Source organism: Paramormyrops kingsleyae, chromosome 23 (assembly GCF_048594095.1).
Source record: "Paramormyrops kingsleyae isolate MSU_618 chromosome 23, PKINGS_0.4, whole genome shotgun sequence".
NCBI classification, from domain to species: Eukaryota; Metazoa; Chordata; class Actinopteri; order Osteoglossiformes; family Mormyridae; genus Paramormyrops; species Paramormyrops kingsleyae.
In genome coordinates, this window is record NC_132819.1 from 3,911,993 (window position 1) to 3,930,218 (window position 18,226).

General features: G+C 42.5%; 2 protein-coding genes across 3 annotated transcripts in view; both read right to left on the reverse strand.

The window, feature by feature from the left end:
* The window catches only part of LOC111846291 (class I histocompatibility antigen, F10 alpha chain-like), a 127,772-nt gene that overhangs the window by 101,119 nt on the left and 8,427 nt on the right, over positions 1-18,226 (reverse strand).
* Positions 3,960-18,226, reverse strand: part of LOC111860223 (class I histocompatibility antigen, F10 alpha chain-like) — a 108,528-nt gene continuing 94,261 nt past the window's right edge. Inside the window, exons 1-7 of one of the 3 annotated variants that reach the window (XM_072705831.1) lie at positions 9,176-9,288; positions 7,997-8,257; positions 7,287-7,565; positions 6,658-6,951; positions 6,509-6,569; positions 5,685-5,756; positions 3,960-5,130 (exon numbers count right to left, since the gene is read on the reverse strand). In XM_072705831.1, coding sequence (XP_072561932.1) covers positions 5,750-5,756; positions 6,509-6,569; positions 6,658-6,951; positions 7,287-7,565; positions 7,997-8,257; positions 9,176-9,233 — 960 coding nt within the window. In that variant the 5' untranslated portion in view covers positions 9,234-9,288 and the 3' untranslated portion in view covers positions 3,960-5,130; positions 5,685-5,749. Of the gene's footprint in view, positions 5,131-5,684; positions 5,757-6,508; positions 6,570-6,657; positions 6,952-7,286; positions 7,566-7,996; positions 8,258-9,175; positions 9,289-18,226 lie in introns of those variants that run through there. The other 2 variants (XM_072705830.1, XM_072705832.1) reach the window with 2 other exon arrangements.

Sequence of the window (18,226 nt, forward strand, 5' to 3'; positions counted from 1 at the left end):
ATAAAGAGAGCCCAGTATGCTCAAAAAATGGAATCCAGTATGCATCCAGTCACAAACCGCCTGGTAAAGGATCTGTTGCCAGATCATACCATCAAGGAAGATCGTTTCAGAAAGCAGAGACACACCCCAAATATCAACAAATATTTCAATCCAACAGTAAAGGTACTTTCTTGGCAAACACTGTCAAGCCGGACCACTGAGCGCTGTCAATCATTGCGGCAACGTGTGTCATGTCAGATTACTCGTCTCTTTTTTTTCTGTCCTGCCTTGGGCTGACTCATGGCAGCGATGCGCATCCTTTGCACATTTGCAGAGAATGCGTCCCCTTGCGGAAAATGGGGCCCCCCATGGATCGTGGGGCCCTACGCACAGCGCGTGTTCTGTGTAGCGATGTATCATTTTCACTGTCTCAAGCAACTTTTTAATGAATATACAAAAAAAACGCGTTAGAGTGAAGCCGCGAAAATCGAAGCGCGAAGTGGCGAGGGATGACTGTACAGCAGGGCTGGACTGGGACAAAGAAAGGGCCCTGGCATTTTTGCTCAGACCGGCCCACCACAATCGGTCGGACACAGCCAACAAGTACACCATCCTTGCGGTCCCTGTAGACTTTAGCTGACTGAGTGGCTAGTGCAGTAGGTGACAATCTGACAGACTTTATAATAGCGACAACGATTATGTTGTCTTATTATAATATTCATTAATTTAGGTAAATCATCATCATCTTCGTCGTGGCCCAGCCAGGCCCACACACGCTATCCTCCTGCATCCGCCCTGATTAACACTCCCTCTCTGTTAAATCATGTAGCCTCCATGCATACCGTTTCAATTACACTGTCCTGCTCACTCTGTCCTTCCTTGACTTCACTGTCAGACACCTGCTCCTCTGCCTGGGTGCCGCCACGGCTAGTCACCTCTCCTCCATGTGCTATGTTCACCTGTTTTTGCAAAGTGTCGTCAGGTACTGTTGGCTTGGAAACTGAAGCTACAGCACTAAACATGTCGGTTATTGTTGCACATGCTGAGGCATCAACCTCTAGATTTTTTATTTTTTTGGCCCGCAACTTCTCCGCACCCCCCTTGCCCTTGCGCTTTTGCTTCTCCATCCTAAATCCACTGATTTCTGGCTCTGAGCCACTGACTGCATCTGACACAAGAAACAGAGGGGGAGGGGTGGAGCCTGTTAAGAGATGATTAGGCCAGCCCAGTGTCAGTATGGAAAATGAACCAATGGGCTGCTGTCCCTGCTTTATGGGCCGGTCATTGGCCAATTAAAAAAATAAAAATAAAAATCATATTATATCGACCAGCCCCCAAGTGCGTCGGCCCACCGGGCATTTGCCCGTTATGCCAGATTACCAGTCCAGCCCTGCTGTACAGTGGTACCTCAGTTCTCGAACTTAATCCGTTCCGGACTCCGGATCGAATCCTAAAAAGTTCGAGTTCTGATCGAGCTTTTCCCATAAGAAATAATGGAAAACCAATGAACTGGTTCCCGGCCACCCAAAATTACACTTAAATATGGTTTGTTGTTTTTATTTTTTTTAGCATTTAAACACAAAATGAACAGAATAGAACAAGAAGAGCATTTTTTTTCTTAATGGCTTCCAAAACGATAAAGATCTTATCCCAACATTACCCCTGTCCTGCCCATATCGTCCCCTTCTTCCGTGTGCCACGCCCCCTCGTTAACCTCGTGTGGGATCCCCATGTGATCTGCTGTTTCTGGTTGTTGTCATTAGTCCTCTGTATTAAGTTCGCGTTTCAGTTTGTTTCTCCAGTCCGGTCATTGGGTGCGTTCGACTTGCTTAGAGGCTACAGCGCTGGCTTAAAGCAACGCATTCTGATCCTGAGGCAATGCATTACGGTTAGATGCATTGCGACCTCTCACCCGGCTGAAGAGTTTAGTTACACGTTTGTATCCCAGGCAGTTCCGATGCGTAATCTGCTATTTCTCCCAAATATCATGTAAAGCAGTGAGAACTGGTTTTCAGTTAATTTACCTGGTAAAATAAAGTTTAAATACATGTCATAAATGCTCTAATAGTACACGTAAGTTAGTGGTTTATTTATTGTTAGTTACTGTAATGTTGCTGCTTTATTTGGTTAATCGTCCAGTCTGTGAAGAAGGCATTCAAGTAAGAATTGCATTGTAGTATGACTCATTTCCTGGCGCATACAATTTATATTAGGTCAGCATTCACGGTTCGCCTTCTGATATTCAAATCGAGTTCTAGGTCAAACTGGTTTGTTAGACTTTCAAGAAATTCGAGTTCTAGTGAGTTCGAGAACCGAGGTACCACTGTACATTGTTTTAGTAGTTAGGGGCCTTATGATTATTGTTTCATTGTAAATGTTTATTTGGAGAAACTCTTCATGGCCTTGTACATGTTTATAATTATAATTTATAATTGAGAAATGGTTGTCATACCTTAGTCTTTCTTGATCTTCTTGTTACTCTTTCAGATGTTTTATTTTTAATAAGTACTGTAATAAGTAATACATATTCTGTCTGAATATTTGCATATTTCAATTTTTGAATATTCTGGTGCAAGGTCATTCACTGCTTTATAACTTAACAGAAGTATTTTGTACTCAATCCGAGACTTAACAGGAAACCAGTGAAGGGAGGACAGAACAGGGCTAATATGATCAAATCTTTTAGTGTTTGTATGTCTCTGGCTGCTGCATTTTGTACTAGCTGAAGTTTATGTAAGGATCCAGATGGACAACCAGAAAGGAAGACATTACAGTCCAGTCTGGAAGTTATAAGGGCATGTATTAGTTTTTCTGCATCATGGAAGGAGAGCATTTCTGAAGCTTGGCTATGTTCCATAGATGGTAGAAGGCAGTTCTAGTAATACTTCGTATGTGAGCATCGAAACATAAATCTGCATCAACCAGGACACCAAGATCTCTGAGCACTGTGTTAAGCTGAGTATGAAGAGCACCAAGGTGGAGGCTGTTAAGCTTATTTCTAGCAGCCTGTTTCTGTCTTATGGTTCGGTCTAAAGCCAGACTGACATAATTCATTAGCAGTATTTTTCTGTAGGACAGAAGACAGCTGATGAACAGCAGCTTTTTCTAGGATCTTTGAAATAAAAGAAGGATTTGAGATACGTCTATAATTTCTTAAATCACTAGGTTCAAGATTTGTTTTCTTTAGAACAGGTCTAATAACAGATGTTTTAAAAGGTTTTGGAGCATGTTCAAGCTTATTTATAGAAGAAAACCAGCCATCATTGCTGTTCAAGCCTGGAGTGAGGAAGCCACCTCATAACAGCGAGGGAGCCGTGTGTCTGTCACCAGCGTAACAATGGAAGCCAGGGAGCCGAGGAGAAAGAGGGTCTGCAATATGAAATCAAAATGAGACTGTGACTATGACAGACAGGAGCCTGATTGTCAGAACCACACGCTATTCAATGTGGATGGTAATTTTATTATTACTTACATGCTTCCATATTCAACACCACTAAAAGATAATGTTTACGATTATTTATTACCAACAACAATTGTGATTAGATTACTTGAAAAAGACGATAATTTCACATTAATTCTAAAGGAACCAAATTCACAACAACGAAATCGCATATAGACAGCACCGCATGTAAACCCTGCAAGAATGGTGCCAGATACTCACTTATTAAAAAGCATTTTAAATATATTTTTCTACACAGTAAGTCACCAATAACCCTCAGCTGAGTGCAGGGGTGCTGTAAAGGGGGGGAAGGGAAGGCAGGACAATTCCCAGGGCCCCTGAGTGACAAGGCCCTATACATTCAGAACATAACTGGATTGGTTCGCGCGGGGGGGGGGCAGTATGATGTGGTTTTATGGGCCATAAAATCTCTAGCAGCCCCCCTGTCTGAGTATAACTATGTAACTAAGATTAGAAGCTATATCAGGTCATTAATAATGGTTTCCTGCAATAATGAAGCTCCAGTCAAAGCTCATATGTATCACAATGTTCTGTTACACTGTTTCATACGTTTATCAGCTACGTTCCACATTCTATTAGCCATCGTCCTGTTTGCTGTTTCTTTACTATTCGTGCTCATTGCCACAAGAAGCAGTAATGTTACGTTCAAACCTGAGCCTTCGAGGCGTGTTTGGGGTAAGAAGGGGCGTGTCTCGCTTCGAGGGATGTATTATTCTCAGAAAATGATGTGATCGCTGACTAATGAAGCCTCGCTTCCCAGTGGGACATCCTCTTGATTTGTTTCAAGTTTCGGATTGTCGATACAAGCAAGTAAAGCCCTGTAGGGTTTCTAGACTGTATTCGCTGGTTTAAGGATTTTGGGGTGTTGTGTGAAAAGGTCACTATTGGTAACTGCAGTTTTTGAGGAGTCTTCAGTCTCAGTCCAAGCACAGATTGTATTTCTTAATAAAAAATACTTGACACACCATCATTGTATCATTTTAAAATACTTTTAACTTGATATAAAAGTATAAAAATGAAAATAAATACAGCAACAATAATTATGCAAAATTTGCAATGTCACTGTTGGCTAATGAAATAGATACTGTAGTTATATAACAGACTCAGTGGCATTAAATCACTATATGTTTCTGTAAAGTAATGGTTTGAATGCTTTGAAAGATGGAATCAATTGTGTCAATTCTCTATCTCTCAGAAGCCCCATTTTTCCATCACCTTTTTCAACAACAGGGGTCATTAGTGTACACTGTTCAAAGAACATTAAATGAGTAACGATCAGTGTGTCTCACACACAAGGTCACACAGGCGTCCTCACCAGCAGGCTGTGCGGCATTTAAAGAGACGGATCATGATAAAAACAGACTGCAGTGCTGCACAGTGACAGAGCAGAGCAGCTATAAAACAGCTTTATAAAATTAGCTTTAGCTGCTAATACAGTAACTTACAGAGAGAGAAATAAACCTGCACTAATGATCCTTCCTGACCGTCAGTCACTGATTCATTTTCGGAACTGGATTACATGTATTCTGCTATAGATAGTTTTGGTCTCGTGACTGCAGCTGATTGTAATGCAGCTATATGCTTAGGATTAAATAAGAATAGATATTGTATTGTATTATATTGTGTGTGTATCTGGTTTTATAATCATTTCATCTTGTCTCAGTCGCCTTCTGGCAGAGAAGGAGATGAACCTGAAACCAAAATTAGACAGAAATGTGAAGAAAATGCCCTGAATGCAGCTGGAGGACAAATTACACAAAATGAGTAAAACAAACTCATTATGTACATGCTGATTGTTCCACAAATGATGAAATTGAAAATATTTGCAGAATTTCTGCAGACTTCATGTAGCTAAAAGTAAAAAACTAAACAGAAAATTCCAGTGTGAATTTCACAGTGACAGTGACACCACAGATATAGGCACTGGTGTGGGATCTATATAATGTTGTTTTTTAATGTTTGAGAATGACTTCTTATTGGAGGGATTAATCACAGCTGAGCAGAACTGTCCTGTAACTGTGTCAGTCTCAGGATGACCAGGGGGTTTGGTTTAACTGGGGTTTGGTTTAACTAAGTACAAATTTGGTCAGAAGAGAAACTCAATACAGAATGAAAAATCTGTGCAATTTCCTGATCTATTGCAGAGAAAGCTTACAGCATGCCATAATAATGATTTTTTAAAAATACTGTGCTCTTCACAGTGTAAATAACCTCAGAAGGTAAGTTCCATGGTAACAGGACTTACTGTGACATCATGGAGGGTGAACTCATGCTGTTGGTCGCTGTTGGCTGGAGTTCTCAGAATCAATGTCAGATGCTACAGTGAAAAACCACAGATAAAGTCACAGGGTTTGGTTATATTCTATACATACATACTGAAGGACTGCAGGCAATTTCTTCAAGGTGAGTGATTAAGGCAAAGGGATTCCCCACCAAGTATTGAAGATTGACATATCGTTTTGAAAGTACCATATTTTGATTGATTTGATGTGCTCCTAATTTCTTTCTTTTTTTTCTGCAAAAACTGAGAAGTAAATGGTGATGTCTTTACAGTATTCTAATTTTTTTAATCCCTGTTTTCGTGGGTTTTATGAGCTGGAAGCCCAAATTATGTACAAACAAACAACTAAGTACATGAAATCTTTTAAGTTGTGGGCCCTGAATCTATAATCTATGAAAGTTTAACGTTTTGAATGGAATTATGGAAATAAATAAACTATTCCATGATATTCTAATTTTTTGGAAAGGGTCTGTAAATAAACATAATCGCATTGATCCCCATGAGGAAATTTTCTTTACACTTCCCTCAACTTGCTCTTTATTTTGTAGTGTAAGCTGTCCATGAAGGGCAGTCACCTGTAGTAGCACCCAGGGAGCTGGGGGTTAAGGGCCTTGCTCAAGGACTTGTGGAGATGCTGAGGCTGGGTTTGAACCAGCAACCGTCTGATTACAGGCACACAGGCTTAGCTCACTGAGCCACACGCTATCCCCCCTTAACATGCTGCCCCAATGTTTCAGTGTGGACACCATTGTTCTCTGCGAGTCAGAGTCCGTCGGCTTTTCTGTTACCTTTTTGCAAAACGCAGCGCACTGCTCACCCAGCCGATGATGATGTCCCAGGAAATGCCTCCTAAAATAAGGTTAAAGCACCATGTTCACCCCTGACAGTGGCGCCCATTAGCTGCTCTCTCTCATTACTGTGTCGCTGCTCCTCTTACCCTGATTGGTCCTTATGTTCTTCTCTTCCAGCAGCACAGGAAGATCTTTCTGTGAGTGCTGCACAACACAGCTGTAGCTGTTCCTCTTCCAGTCCTCAGGCTTCACCATGAGTTTCGATGTGATCTGGAATGTTCCGTCCCCGTTTGGCAGGGTCTCCCCCACCTCCACATCGCTGTGCATGTCCTCTCCATCTTTCTGCCAGGTCACCACGATCCCTTTGGGGAAGAAGCCGGTTGCGTGGCAGGTGACAGGAGAGGAGGGGTCCTTCTGCAGCAGAGACACCTCAGGGCGGACTTGGGGAGAAAGACAAAAACATCCATAAATAAAACGCTACACTTCATCACCAGCAATCCCTCCTGTAAATACATAATGTGATTAATATTCTATACATTGTAGCTACAGTATAAGCCTGCATCAGGACAGGGACAGCTGTGCATCCCCCCCACCGGCTGTATTTCTTAGTATTTCTGCCATCTAATATTGCTGATTATGAGAATCAGTCCAGGTGGGACGGCAGACAGAAGCACATGGGGGGGGATGGGAGGTGGGAGCAGAAGCTGAGAGGAACCTGACACTCAGTGTATCTGCTAAGCAGCACAGCCCCAGTCCCAGACCTGCTGTACTGTACCTGTCCTCTCCAGTGTGCACTTCCCGTAGCTCACATACTTCTTCAGCCAGTCAATGCACTCCTGGGTAAAGTAGCTTTTTATGTTTTCTAACTCAGCTCTGTTACTGTCCCACTTCTGTTTAGTGGGAATCGCCTGCATCACTGGAGCCACGTAAGTCATGGTTCTGAAGTCCAATGCAATGAAGTCACTCTCATCATAGCCATATTGATGAACAGCACCTGTGACCCCAATTTCATCATCCCACTCACAGCCGTACATCCACTGAACTGTGTGGATACCTGAACAGAAAGAGGAGAGAATTAGCCGGCAGGTTTGATACGGTTTCATCCTCTGGGCGTCATTTTCACAGCATTTCAAACAGGCCTGTCAGCAGCTCCTCACTCTCAGCATCCTGCATGTACACTGCAGCTTTCAGGCCTCCAGTAGTTTATCAGCAGTTAAACCTCTGTGAGACGCACGATTCCTGGTGCACACTGTGTGTGCGTGAATCTGTGTGTCTGTGTGTGTGTGTGTGTGTGTGTGTGTGAGAGACTTTAGAGACGACCATCAGCTAAATAAACGCAGCCTGTAAATATAAGTACTATGGAATGTTACCCTATAACTGTGTGTTTGGCTCTGTGCTGCTTTAATATGTTCAGCTTGAGCAGAACGTTCAGATGACAAACATGTCACACTGTCAGGGTCACTGTCATAAACATGCAGCACTTACCTCCGGTTTGGTTGAAACGCATCTTTGCAATTTCTATGTTGTTTTTGAACACCGGCTCTGTATTCATGGAGATCTGTGTCTGCTGGTCCCAGTAAGCTGCATACACAGCCTTTGCCATCCATTCCTGACGAGGAACCTCTCTGCGTATGTTACTGTCATAGTAAGTGAAGGGCTCCCCGTCCACCAGCCCTACGGTCATAAACTCTGGGAGGTTCGGAATCCCTGATGAACCGCTGTAGACATACTGCAGGGAGTGTGTGGCTGGGAAAACAAGACACACATTACAGTTATAGACACTGAATCACAATAATCACTCTACTTTTCTGATCATTTACATAAATTAATTTTGCAAGAATTTAACTTTTACTTAAAATTCAAGAATTGAAAGATTCAAGGTTTTCATTTGTCATATGCAATGAAATGCAAGGTGTCAACAAAACAAACATCAAAATTAACAATATAACAAACAGTCATAAATAAGTAAAGTTATACTCTAAAAAATAAATAGACCAAAGATGTGCAGCACCAATCAAATCAATTGTGAGATAAATAAGGAGAGAACATGAATTTGAAGAGTCAACTAAGTATTAAGCAGTGTGACGGCTTTGGGGGTAGGAGCTCCATCAGAGCCTCTCAGCTCTCATTGAGAGACGGCAGAAGCCCTTTCCAGACCGCAGCCTGGTAACCATGCAGTTATATAATAATAATAATAATACATGATTTTCATTACACAACTCAAATTCCAAATGTGATGAATTTTATTTAAATAAACAAATATAATTTGAGAACCAGTGGCCATGTGTCTCTAATATCGGTAGTAAAAAAACTGAATTATTACCATTCTTTTAGTAATAACGCAAAAATGTCATGCTTAAAACATTCCTGGAATCTTCGATGTAGCATTCACAGTGCCCTCTACAGGACTCTGTCAAAACAACATCCCCTGAGGTGGCAGAGATCTTGTCTAAGAAGAACGTAACATAAGCCTCGAATAGGACTTATATTAGGCCTAAGAAAACATTTTTTTCAGATATAAAATTAAACACTTTAAATCTAAAATATGCTTGCAACCGAATAATGACAACCAAGAAATCTCAGAAAGAAAAACCACAGACCAGAAGACTTTCACCTTAGAAATAACTAAGGTTCGTAAGTAAAATCAGATTAATTAGTACATACCTGCAAATATGGAGTCAATGCCAAACAAAATGAGTGTAAAAAGCAGAACTTTCTGCATGTTGCGTAAAACTGAGGATTCCCAAGGCACCGAAGGACTTTGCAGCGGGATGTGCTTTTGTCGGAGCGAAAAAAGACATTTTTAACCAATAAAAATGAAGAGAAGAGATGACATCACAAATCGCTAGAAAGATTTAGAATGAAGAGGTTCCTAATCGAAACCATATAGTTAATATAGCTCAAGATGTTCTGGGAAATTGAGTTCAGTACATTACTGCACAGTTGCCTGGCGAATGACGTATGAGCGGTTGTTTCAATGCAGTTTCATGCATGTCCTGATGTATTAGGGTGTTGTTATTATAATTAAATTGAGCTATGGAGGGAAAGCCAGCATTACAGCACCGAGGTGCAGCTTTACACCACCCAAAGCAGCGCTTTTTAAAAGACATCTTTAACATTTTTAACTGCTGAAAATGGCTGAATCATGGACTCACATCAATCAATAAATCAAAATACTTTATTAATCCCTAAGGAAATTATATGGTTACAGTTGCTCCAAAACAGTAAGCGAATAGTCAACAAGTTGAAACACCAATGCAAGATAATACAGGGTAATAAATATTCTAATGTATTACTAAGTAAAAAATAAAATTGAGTTAAAGTTTCCCTCATCACACTGCCATGCTATGTTAATGGTATAAGTAGTTACATACATTACAGAGATGCATTTAGTCTCTAATATTGCTCAGATTTGAAACCATAATAACATTCAGAAGTTTGTGTGCCTATGTTGTTATTAATATTTTTTAAAGATATACATAATTTTCCAAGAGACAAATAAAACATAACTGTTAAGGTAAGGGTTTTAGGGGGGGTTAGGGTAAGAGTTAGGGTCAGGGCTATCGATTAGCTCTACGGCAGCCTAGCTCGGTAGTAACGAGGGAGCTGGACCAAGTAAGAAGCCAAAAATTTACCACTTCCATGTGGAATGGAAGGAGGACTTTTTTCACAATGTCATATTCGAAGTGCGTTTGCCTCATCTGTCAGTCTACCATACGTCGCTATTCTGAAGAAGGGAAATGTGGAGCGACATTTTGGGACTGTTCATAAAAACTACGACATTAACTTCCCTCCAAAAAGCTGAGAAAGAGAAAGGTGAAGGAACTAAAATCCCAATTCAATTCAAAAATGCTTTATTTATCCCAAAGGAAAATTGACAATAATAAAGAATAATAATAAAGAATACTCTATAGTCTATATATTTGTAAATAAATATATGTTTTGCATTTTTATAGTAGGTAGATCATTTTGACTTGGTCATTTATAAGTAGCTCGCAAGCTGAAAAAGTGTGGGCACCCTTGAGTTAGATGATGGATGGATGTTTTGTCACCTTCAAACACAGTGAAGAGGGACCTGCAGACATGGGAAGATAAATGCATGTGGGCTGGGGGAGGAGTCAGAGTGCAGGAAAGAGACGATGGAGGGGAGAGTTCTGGCTCCCAGCAGCTCCATCACTGTCTCTGTGTAACATGCAGCCATTTTTTGTCGGCCATTATGATGTGAAACAGTGACACACTGACACAGGAAATACAACCCCAAATCAGTTGGGACAGTATGTTAAATTAATATCAAACTGAAAACATTGTATTACATTGAAAACAATACAATAGCACATTATTTAATGTGTTCCTCATCAATTTGATTGTTTTTCTCAAAATAAACACATATCCCAATTTTAACCCATATGGGTTTGCCCAGATCCTACCCATATGGGGCCCATATCGTTCAACCCCATATGGGTTGGCCCAGATTCTGCCCATATGGGCCCCACATGGGTAAAATGTGGAGCTGGGCCAGCCCAGATGGCCCATGTCTTTCCCATATGGGCCCCATATGGGAATGATACCTGGGATGACAGGCGGTCTATCAGGCAGGAAGCGGCGATAGACGAGTCAAGCAGGCAGGATTGCGGGAAACGAGGGTTTATTCAGGGAAACAGGGCAAATAGCGACGCACATAACATCAATAACGGACACCCAACTAAGGAAGACGTGGATTAATACACGTGAAACAAGCCGAAATAACAGGGAGCAACAGGGAACAGCTGGGCACAATGGGGGAAGCACACGTGGATAATGAAGGATCGGACGAGAATTGGACGAGCTGGACGTGACATTATGTAAGCTATTATGTAAGCTATTTATATTGTATTTCATATATTCAGTTCATATTTTTTTGTATTTCTAAGTATTTTGAATGTGCAATTGGTTTATTTAAATAAAAGAATGTCTAAGACAAAGCTATTCGGTTTCTTGTGAGTATATTGTAGGGAGTGAAATTTAAGGTTAAAACGAATGTTCTATAACTTTAAATAAGACGTAGAGGTAATATCGCGAGAACAGAGATCCGCGATTAGGCTTGCGAGAGAATAGGTAGTGCGCAGAGAGAGAAGAGCGGAGAGGGAGAGAGATGATGCGCACTGGGTAATCGGATGTGGCTAACCTGCGATGTTCACTTCTTCATGTTTAGTAAAGCAAGTGTTATGACTCCCGGAGCTCCCTGTCGGCGTCCTCCGTGCTACAAAGCCAAGAACTCATGAGCCAGCGCGCGGTAAGAACTGTGAAGCTTGCATAGAGAAACAACGCGTGTTACACTGGTGGCAGCGGTGGGATTCGAACCCACGCCATCAAAATGACTGGAGCATTCCCACAATATGATGCAGCAGCACGGAATTGCAAAATTTTTCGTAGATTTATGACCGGTTTAGATCCATCGCTTCAACTGAAAATTCATGAGCATGGCGCTGTGACTTTGGACAATGCTTTGAAAGCTGCCACTCAATGTGAACGTGCTCAGTTGGCCATCAGTGTTGCTAACCCTTCAGCTGTTATGCCTGTGGTGGTGCATCAACAACCATCAGCTAACACAGTGACAGCAACCCACATCACTGAACTGGCATCAGCCATAGCTGAACCCCAAACTGACTTGCATGCCTTACGCCTGTCTCACTTACAACGGACGGATGATCGTGTGGACCAGCTTTCGCAGCGGATTTCCAGTCTTCAGGACGAGGTAACATCTTCCACACTCTCTTCACATCAGACCTGTGCAGCCGTCGACTACGACATCACAGCACGCCATCGCCAGCCGGGCTTGGATGACCATCATCGTCATGGAGACTGCTGCTGTGCTGCACAACATGCACAGAGAGGTCGACGCCAACACCTTCGGGATGAATGTAGTTCTTCACAGCACCACCGTGGCCACTCAGAACATGATCAGCCTTCCCCAATTGGTGACATCTCTTACCAAAGACATTGTAACTACTCTAATTCTTCCCGCAGTCGTGAGTCACACCCCCCTCACACCACACAATCTAACCAATACATCTCCCACAGATATCGTTATGAGAACTCCAGGTCTGGCCGCTCGTTTTAACGGGAGCGCCGGCCTGATCTCGATCGTGACCATGGAGCCCATTATGCTCGCTCACCCTCACCCAGTCCACAGTACAGACATTCCAGTTATCGCAGACATAGCTCTCCATCGCCACCCCCGCATTCCTATAGCTTACGGAGGTATTATACCTCCCCCATGCGCCATGTACATGTCTCTCAGTCTCACAGAGAGAAAGCCCCCCTCTCACCACAGCGGGGAAACGAGTAGAAGCTGTCATTGGGGACCAAATGCCAGCTTCTTCCCCAATAATGGTCCACTCTGATTTAGTTGCTTATAACTCTACTCCACCCACACCGTTTATTCAAATTGCACTAGTTGGTACTGAACTTAATGCTTTGGTAGATACAGGGTCGGGTCTATCTCTCATTACTGATGACTGTCGTAAATCCATTCCAGCTTTGTCTACTCAATCTATCAGCAAGTCATTTGTGTTGGCGTCATCAGTAACTGGACAGCTACTGGACATACTTGGTTCTGTGACAGCTCCCATACATATTGGGGATGTCACATTTTCCCATGTATTCCATGTAGTACGTACCGCTACTCATCCTGTTCTCATAGGATGGGATTTACTAATTGAGCACAACGTTGCTGTTGACATACCAAATGCACGTTTACAACTATATAACACCTCAGTGCCTCTTTCACCACCCCAGTCACTGATTCCAGTACAAAGTTCTGCAGTTAGTGTCGCTCAGGTGACTGTCCCGCCTACGTCAGAGATGGTAATCCCAATTTCTGTCACAGATAATGGCGTAACGAATCCTTTCACTGACACATATGTGGGTATACTGGAACCACAGCCTCCTCCAGTTGTGACTTTAGGTGTCGCTTGAACACTGACCTCCATTCAGAAAGGGAGGGGCATGAGTCGAGTTGTTAACCTGACTAGCAGACAAGTCTCCCTTGATGCTGGATGCCCATTAGGTCAGCTTTTCTCAGTCACTGGCAATACACATGATGAGTATATGTTAGTCTCAGCTGTGACTACTTCTACAGAAGCTGTCCATCCAATCCCTGACGTGCATTTGGAGGATACAGAGTTAAATGCTGAAGAACAGGCAAGGCTCAAGTGCCTGCTGACAGAGTTTGCTGACATTTTTAGCTCTCGTTCTCATGACTATGGCAAAACTAATGTGATTACACATAGCATTAATACTGGTGATGCTGCTCCAATAAAATTGCGCCCATATAGAACATCACCAGCTACTCAGGCTGTACTGCAGCAACAGGTGTCAAAGCTCTTGGACCACAACATCATTGAGGAGTCTCATAGTCCATGGTCAGCTCCGGTTGTGCTGGTTAGGATGGCACACACCGGTTCTGTGTGGATTACAGACGCCTCAATGAAGTTACAATTAAAGATTCACATCCTCTTCCTCGGGTGGATGATACCCTTGACAGGCTTTCTGGAGCTAGGGTGTTTGGCACTATCGATTTGACTGCTGGTTACTGGCAAATACCACTTAACCCGAATGACAAAGAAAATACTGCTTTTTCTACTGGTACCGGGCTATATCAATTCCGTATGATGCCAATGGGCATCTCTAATGCCCCACCCAGTTTCCAGAGCTTGATGGAACTTGTGCTTCGGGGTCTGCACTGGAGCGTTTGTTTGATCTACTTAGACGATATTATCGTTTACAGTGCCGATTTCCCACAACACTTATAGCACTTACGTGAAGTTTTCCAGCGATTCCGTGTCATCCCGTTCTTTATGTTAGTCTTTGAGTTTCCCCTGTTACCTATCTGGTCATGTGGCTCTATGAGTTGAGCGTGTAGTTGTCTGTGTACCCTTCTGTCCTGTGTTTGAATCCCGCCTCCTCTGTTTTTGTATTTTGCTCCCTAGTGTTTCATTTGAGTTTCTTTAGTTCTTGTGTCTGATTTTGTAGTTGGGTTTGGTTTTGTTCCTTGTGCCCCTGCTTGTGTCTTTACCTGTTTAATTCCCTAGTGTTGGTTTCTGTTTCCCTGTTTCCTTGGTTAGTTCTTAGTTTCCCTGTTTTTTAGTTCCTTTGAGTTTATTAGTTTCACCTGTGCCCTGTTTCCCTGGTCTTTGTTAATTAGTCTCACCTGTCCTGTGTTAGTCTCGTTACCCCTTTAGTGTTTTAGTTCCTGCTTCTGTTTAGTTCCTCAGTGGTTCATTGTGTGTGTTGTCGCTGCCGGTCGCTTGTCTAAGCTTTGTTAGTTTGAAGTTAGATCTGTCTTTTGTTTACCTGCCCAGTTTGTTTATTTGTGATTTGTAGTCTTAGTTTAATTCCCTTCAGTTTTTGACCCCTCGTGGTCCTTTTTGGTTTTGTAGTGTTTTTCTGTTTTATTTAATAAACCCCTTTTATATTCCTGGAGCCGCTAGTGGGTCATCCACCCTTTTTTGTGCCTGCACCATGCCACGTTCGCGTGCCCGAGCCGCCCGGATCCCTGACACTCTTGGGGTGATGTGACCACCTTTTCGGTAGCAACTCAGACCACGTCAATACTTCTGCAAGCAAAACCGGTGTCAGCATACAGCCAAACATTGTCCATGAACAAAAATGATCTGTTGCTGATATCTGCTTTAAGTCACGCAACGTCAGATCTCGTTTTAATCCAAAGTGAGTGGGATGTGATGGAAAAACAAAGGTCGGATCCAGATTTGGTTGTTGTTTTCTCTTGGATAGAAACAAGGCTTAGACCACGCTTATGGAGGCTACAGTACGTGATGCTTCCCCATCTCTCAGAAAGCTGTGGACGCAGTTTAGTCGCCTCATCATTCACAATGGTGTGTTATGCCGACACTTACGCAACTCTTTTGGCGATAATACCTTACAGGTGGTCATTCCTACATCATTGATTCCTGAGGAACTCAGTCATGTCCATGGACACCCATCAGTGGGTCACTATGGTCTGGCCAAAACATTGGACAGAGCAATGCGGTCCTTTTACTGGCCATATATGTCTAAAGACATCGCCAAGCATTGCTCCCAATGTACAGCTTGCCAGTCGCGGCGTTCTCCTGTACCCCGACCACAGGCGCCACTCATTCCTATCTCCCCTGAACGTCCATTCCAAATAGTGGCCGCAGACATAACAGAGTTGCCTATTTCAACCAAGGGTAACCGCTATGTACTAGTAATGATGGACCTGTACACCAAGTTTGTCAATCTCTATCCATTAAAAGATCAGACAGCTGTCTCAGTGGCATGTTGCATCTTTGACCACTACATTCCACAGCATGGTGTCCCTGAGGCTCTACACTCGGATCAGGGCAGACAGTTTGAATCTGACCTCATAAGGCACCTTTGTAACTTGTTGTCAATCAAGAAGCTCCGGACGTCCCCATATCATGCTCAGTGTGACGGAGCAGTTGAACGATTTAATCGTACTCTAAAAGATGAACTTTCCAAACATCTTTTTGACTCTGGTACGGAGTGGGATGAGCACCGCCCACAGGTTGCATTGGCTTACAACACCACTACGCACACTAGCACAGGACTGACACCCTTCTTTCTGGCTCATGGACAGGAGGCCCGCATTCCCTTGAACACAATACTTCAGGACAATAACGCTTCCGGTTTAGCAACAGCGGGCACGCCAGCAGCATATGCGAATAAATTGCGCAAGAGACTGGCCTGTGCTTATCAATACCTCTGAACCTCGCGTTCCGTTTTTTCACGGCATTCGGAGTACAGATGTGGAATGGCAATGCTGGAGAAATATTTTCGGCTGGGCAGCTCATATAGCGGATCAGCAGACTTTTAAACCCCTTTTCTACAGTTTTTTCACAGAAATTCCAAGATAGGTGCTTAGCTGAAATTACAGGCAGGCGTGTGTTTTCGTTTAGCTTTCCAGCTTCAAGCATTGTAAAATGCTTGGTGGTGATCTAGGGGGATGGTGGTGGTCTAGTGTTCATTACAAACACCAGAAGATTGTGAGTTCACTCCCAGGGGGTGCCACCATTGTGCCCTTGAGCAATGCCCTTGACCCCAACTTACTGCAGGGGGACTGTCCCTGTAGATACAGTTCTTCACTGTAAGTCGCTAATGAATAAATGTAAATGTTTTACTGTAATATATGTGTTGCCATACCCACTGTTTTTGCACAGAATACATTGTGTTGCAATGCAAAAAGGAAAGGGACACTCCATGACCTCATTTGAATAAATGGTAACAATTACTGCTAAAAGCATAATTATTTGTGTTAGTGCAAGTGCATAGTGTCCTTTGTCTGTCAGAATGCAGCATATTTCAAATTACAGTGCTCTAAATTTCATTAGGTTTTGACCTGATAGTTAACTGTTTTGAACAGATTATCTAAACGTCTGAAAAATCGGCTGTAGTTGTACGAAGTTTTGCTGGTGGCGAACACTGACTGAGAGAAGTATTCATGAAATTTGGGGGAAGTGGTGATTGAATGTATATTGTGTCAAAGCAATGCAAACGTATACATAGTTTAGCTCACATGGTCCAATGGTATGGTGCATGTGTTAAGTGTTGTGAAAAAGTGGACATGGTATTGAGACACGCGTTAAAATGATTGGAAAAAACTGTAATCCCCGTGGGGAAATTTGTCTTTTACGCCTCCCTCAACTTGATCTTTTTTGTAAGCAAGCTGTCTGCAGGCAGATACCCGTGACAGCGCCCAGGTAACTGGGGGTTAAGGGCCGTCCTTGCTGAAGGACCCACAGACATGCTGAGGCTGTGTTTGAATTTTATTTTGCAATAAACATTGTGTGAAAATATAGGATACAACAACACATCATATATATGCATTTTGCAGCACTTCAAGTTGTGTTTTTTCAGGCATTGTACTTTGTGTGACAAAGTGAGAGTGAGAGAGTGCATGTGCTATAGGTTTGGCAGCATGGGTCACTTTTGGGTGAAGTGTGAAGTGTTTTGGTGGTTTTGCACCGAAAGTTAACTGATATGCTCAGGTGCATGTTTGTAAAGTTTTTTGAAAAAGTGGACATGGTATTGAGACAAGTGTGAAAATGATTGGAAAAAACTGTAATATTGGTAATTGCATGTACTGCATTCTATGTTCTTTATCTGTTGCATGTTTTTACTGCTGATTTACTTTTTCACTCAGTTTCGGCTTATTACTACAGTACATCATGGAATTAAATTATGAAAATGTATAGGTGTTGTGTCTTTATATTGTGTATCCCAGCTCAGACAGAACACTTACATACAATGTGATACAAATTTCTATTCCTGTTTATCAAAATTCCAGAATTATTTACAGCTTTTTATTCAGTAGACATTTTAGTCCAAAGTGACAGTTTACGCGTCTGTTCATGATTACAGAATTAAACCACATTCTGTCATTTGCTATGTACATTTATTTATTTACAAACATGTCTGCCCAAAGCGAAGCAGAATGAAGGATCGGAGCACAGGGTCAGACTGTCCCTGGAGCCATGAGGGTAAAGGGCCTTGCTGAAGAACCTGAGTGCATCACTGTATCAGCCGTGTGATTGGAACTGACAACCTTCCAATCACAGGTACAGACAGGGGCGGATTGGCCATCTGGCAATTCTGGCAAATGCCAGAAGGGCCGGACCATTTTTTAAATGTGGGCCGGTCAGTTTTTTTTTTTTTTTTTTTTTTTTTTTTTAATAT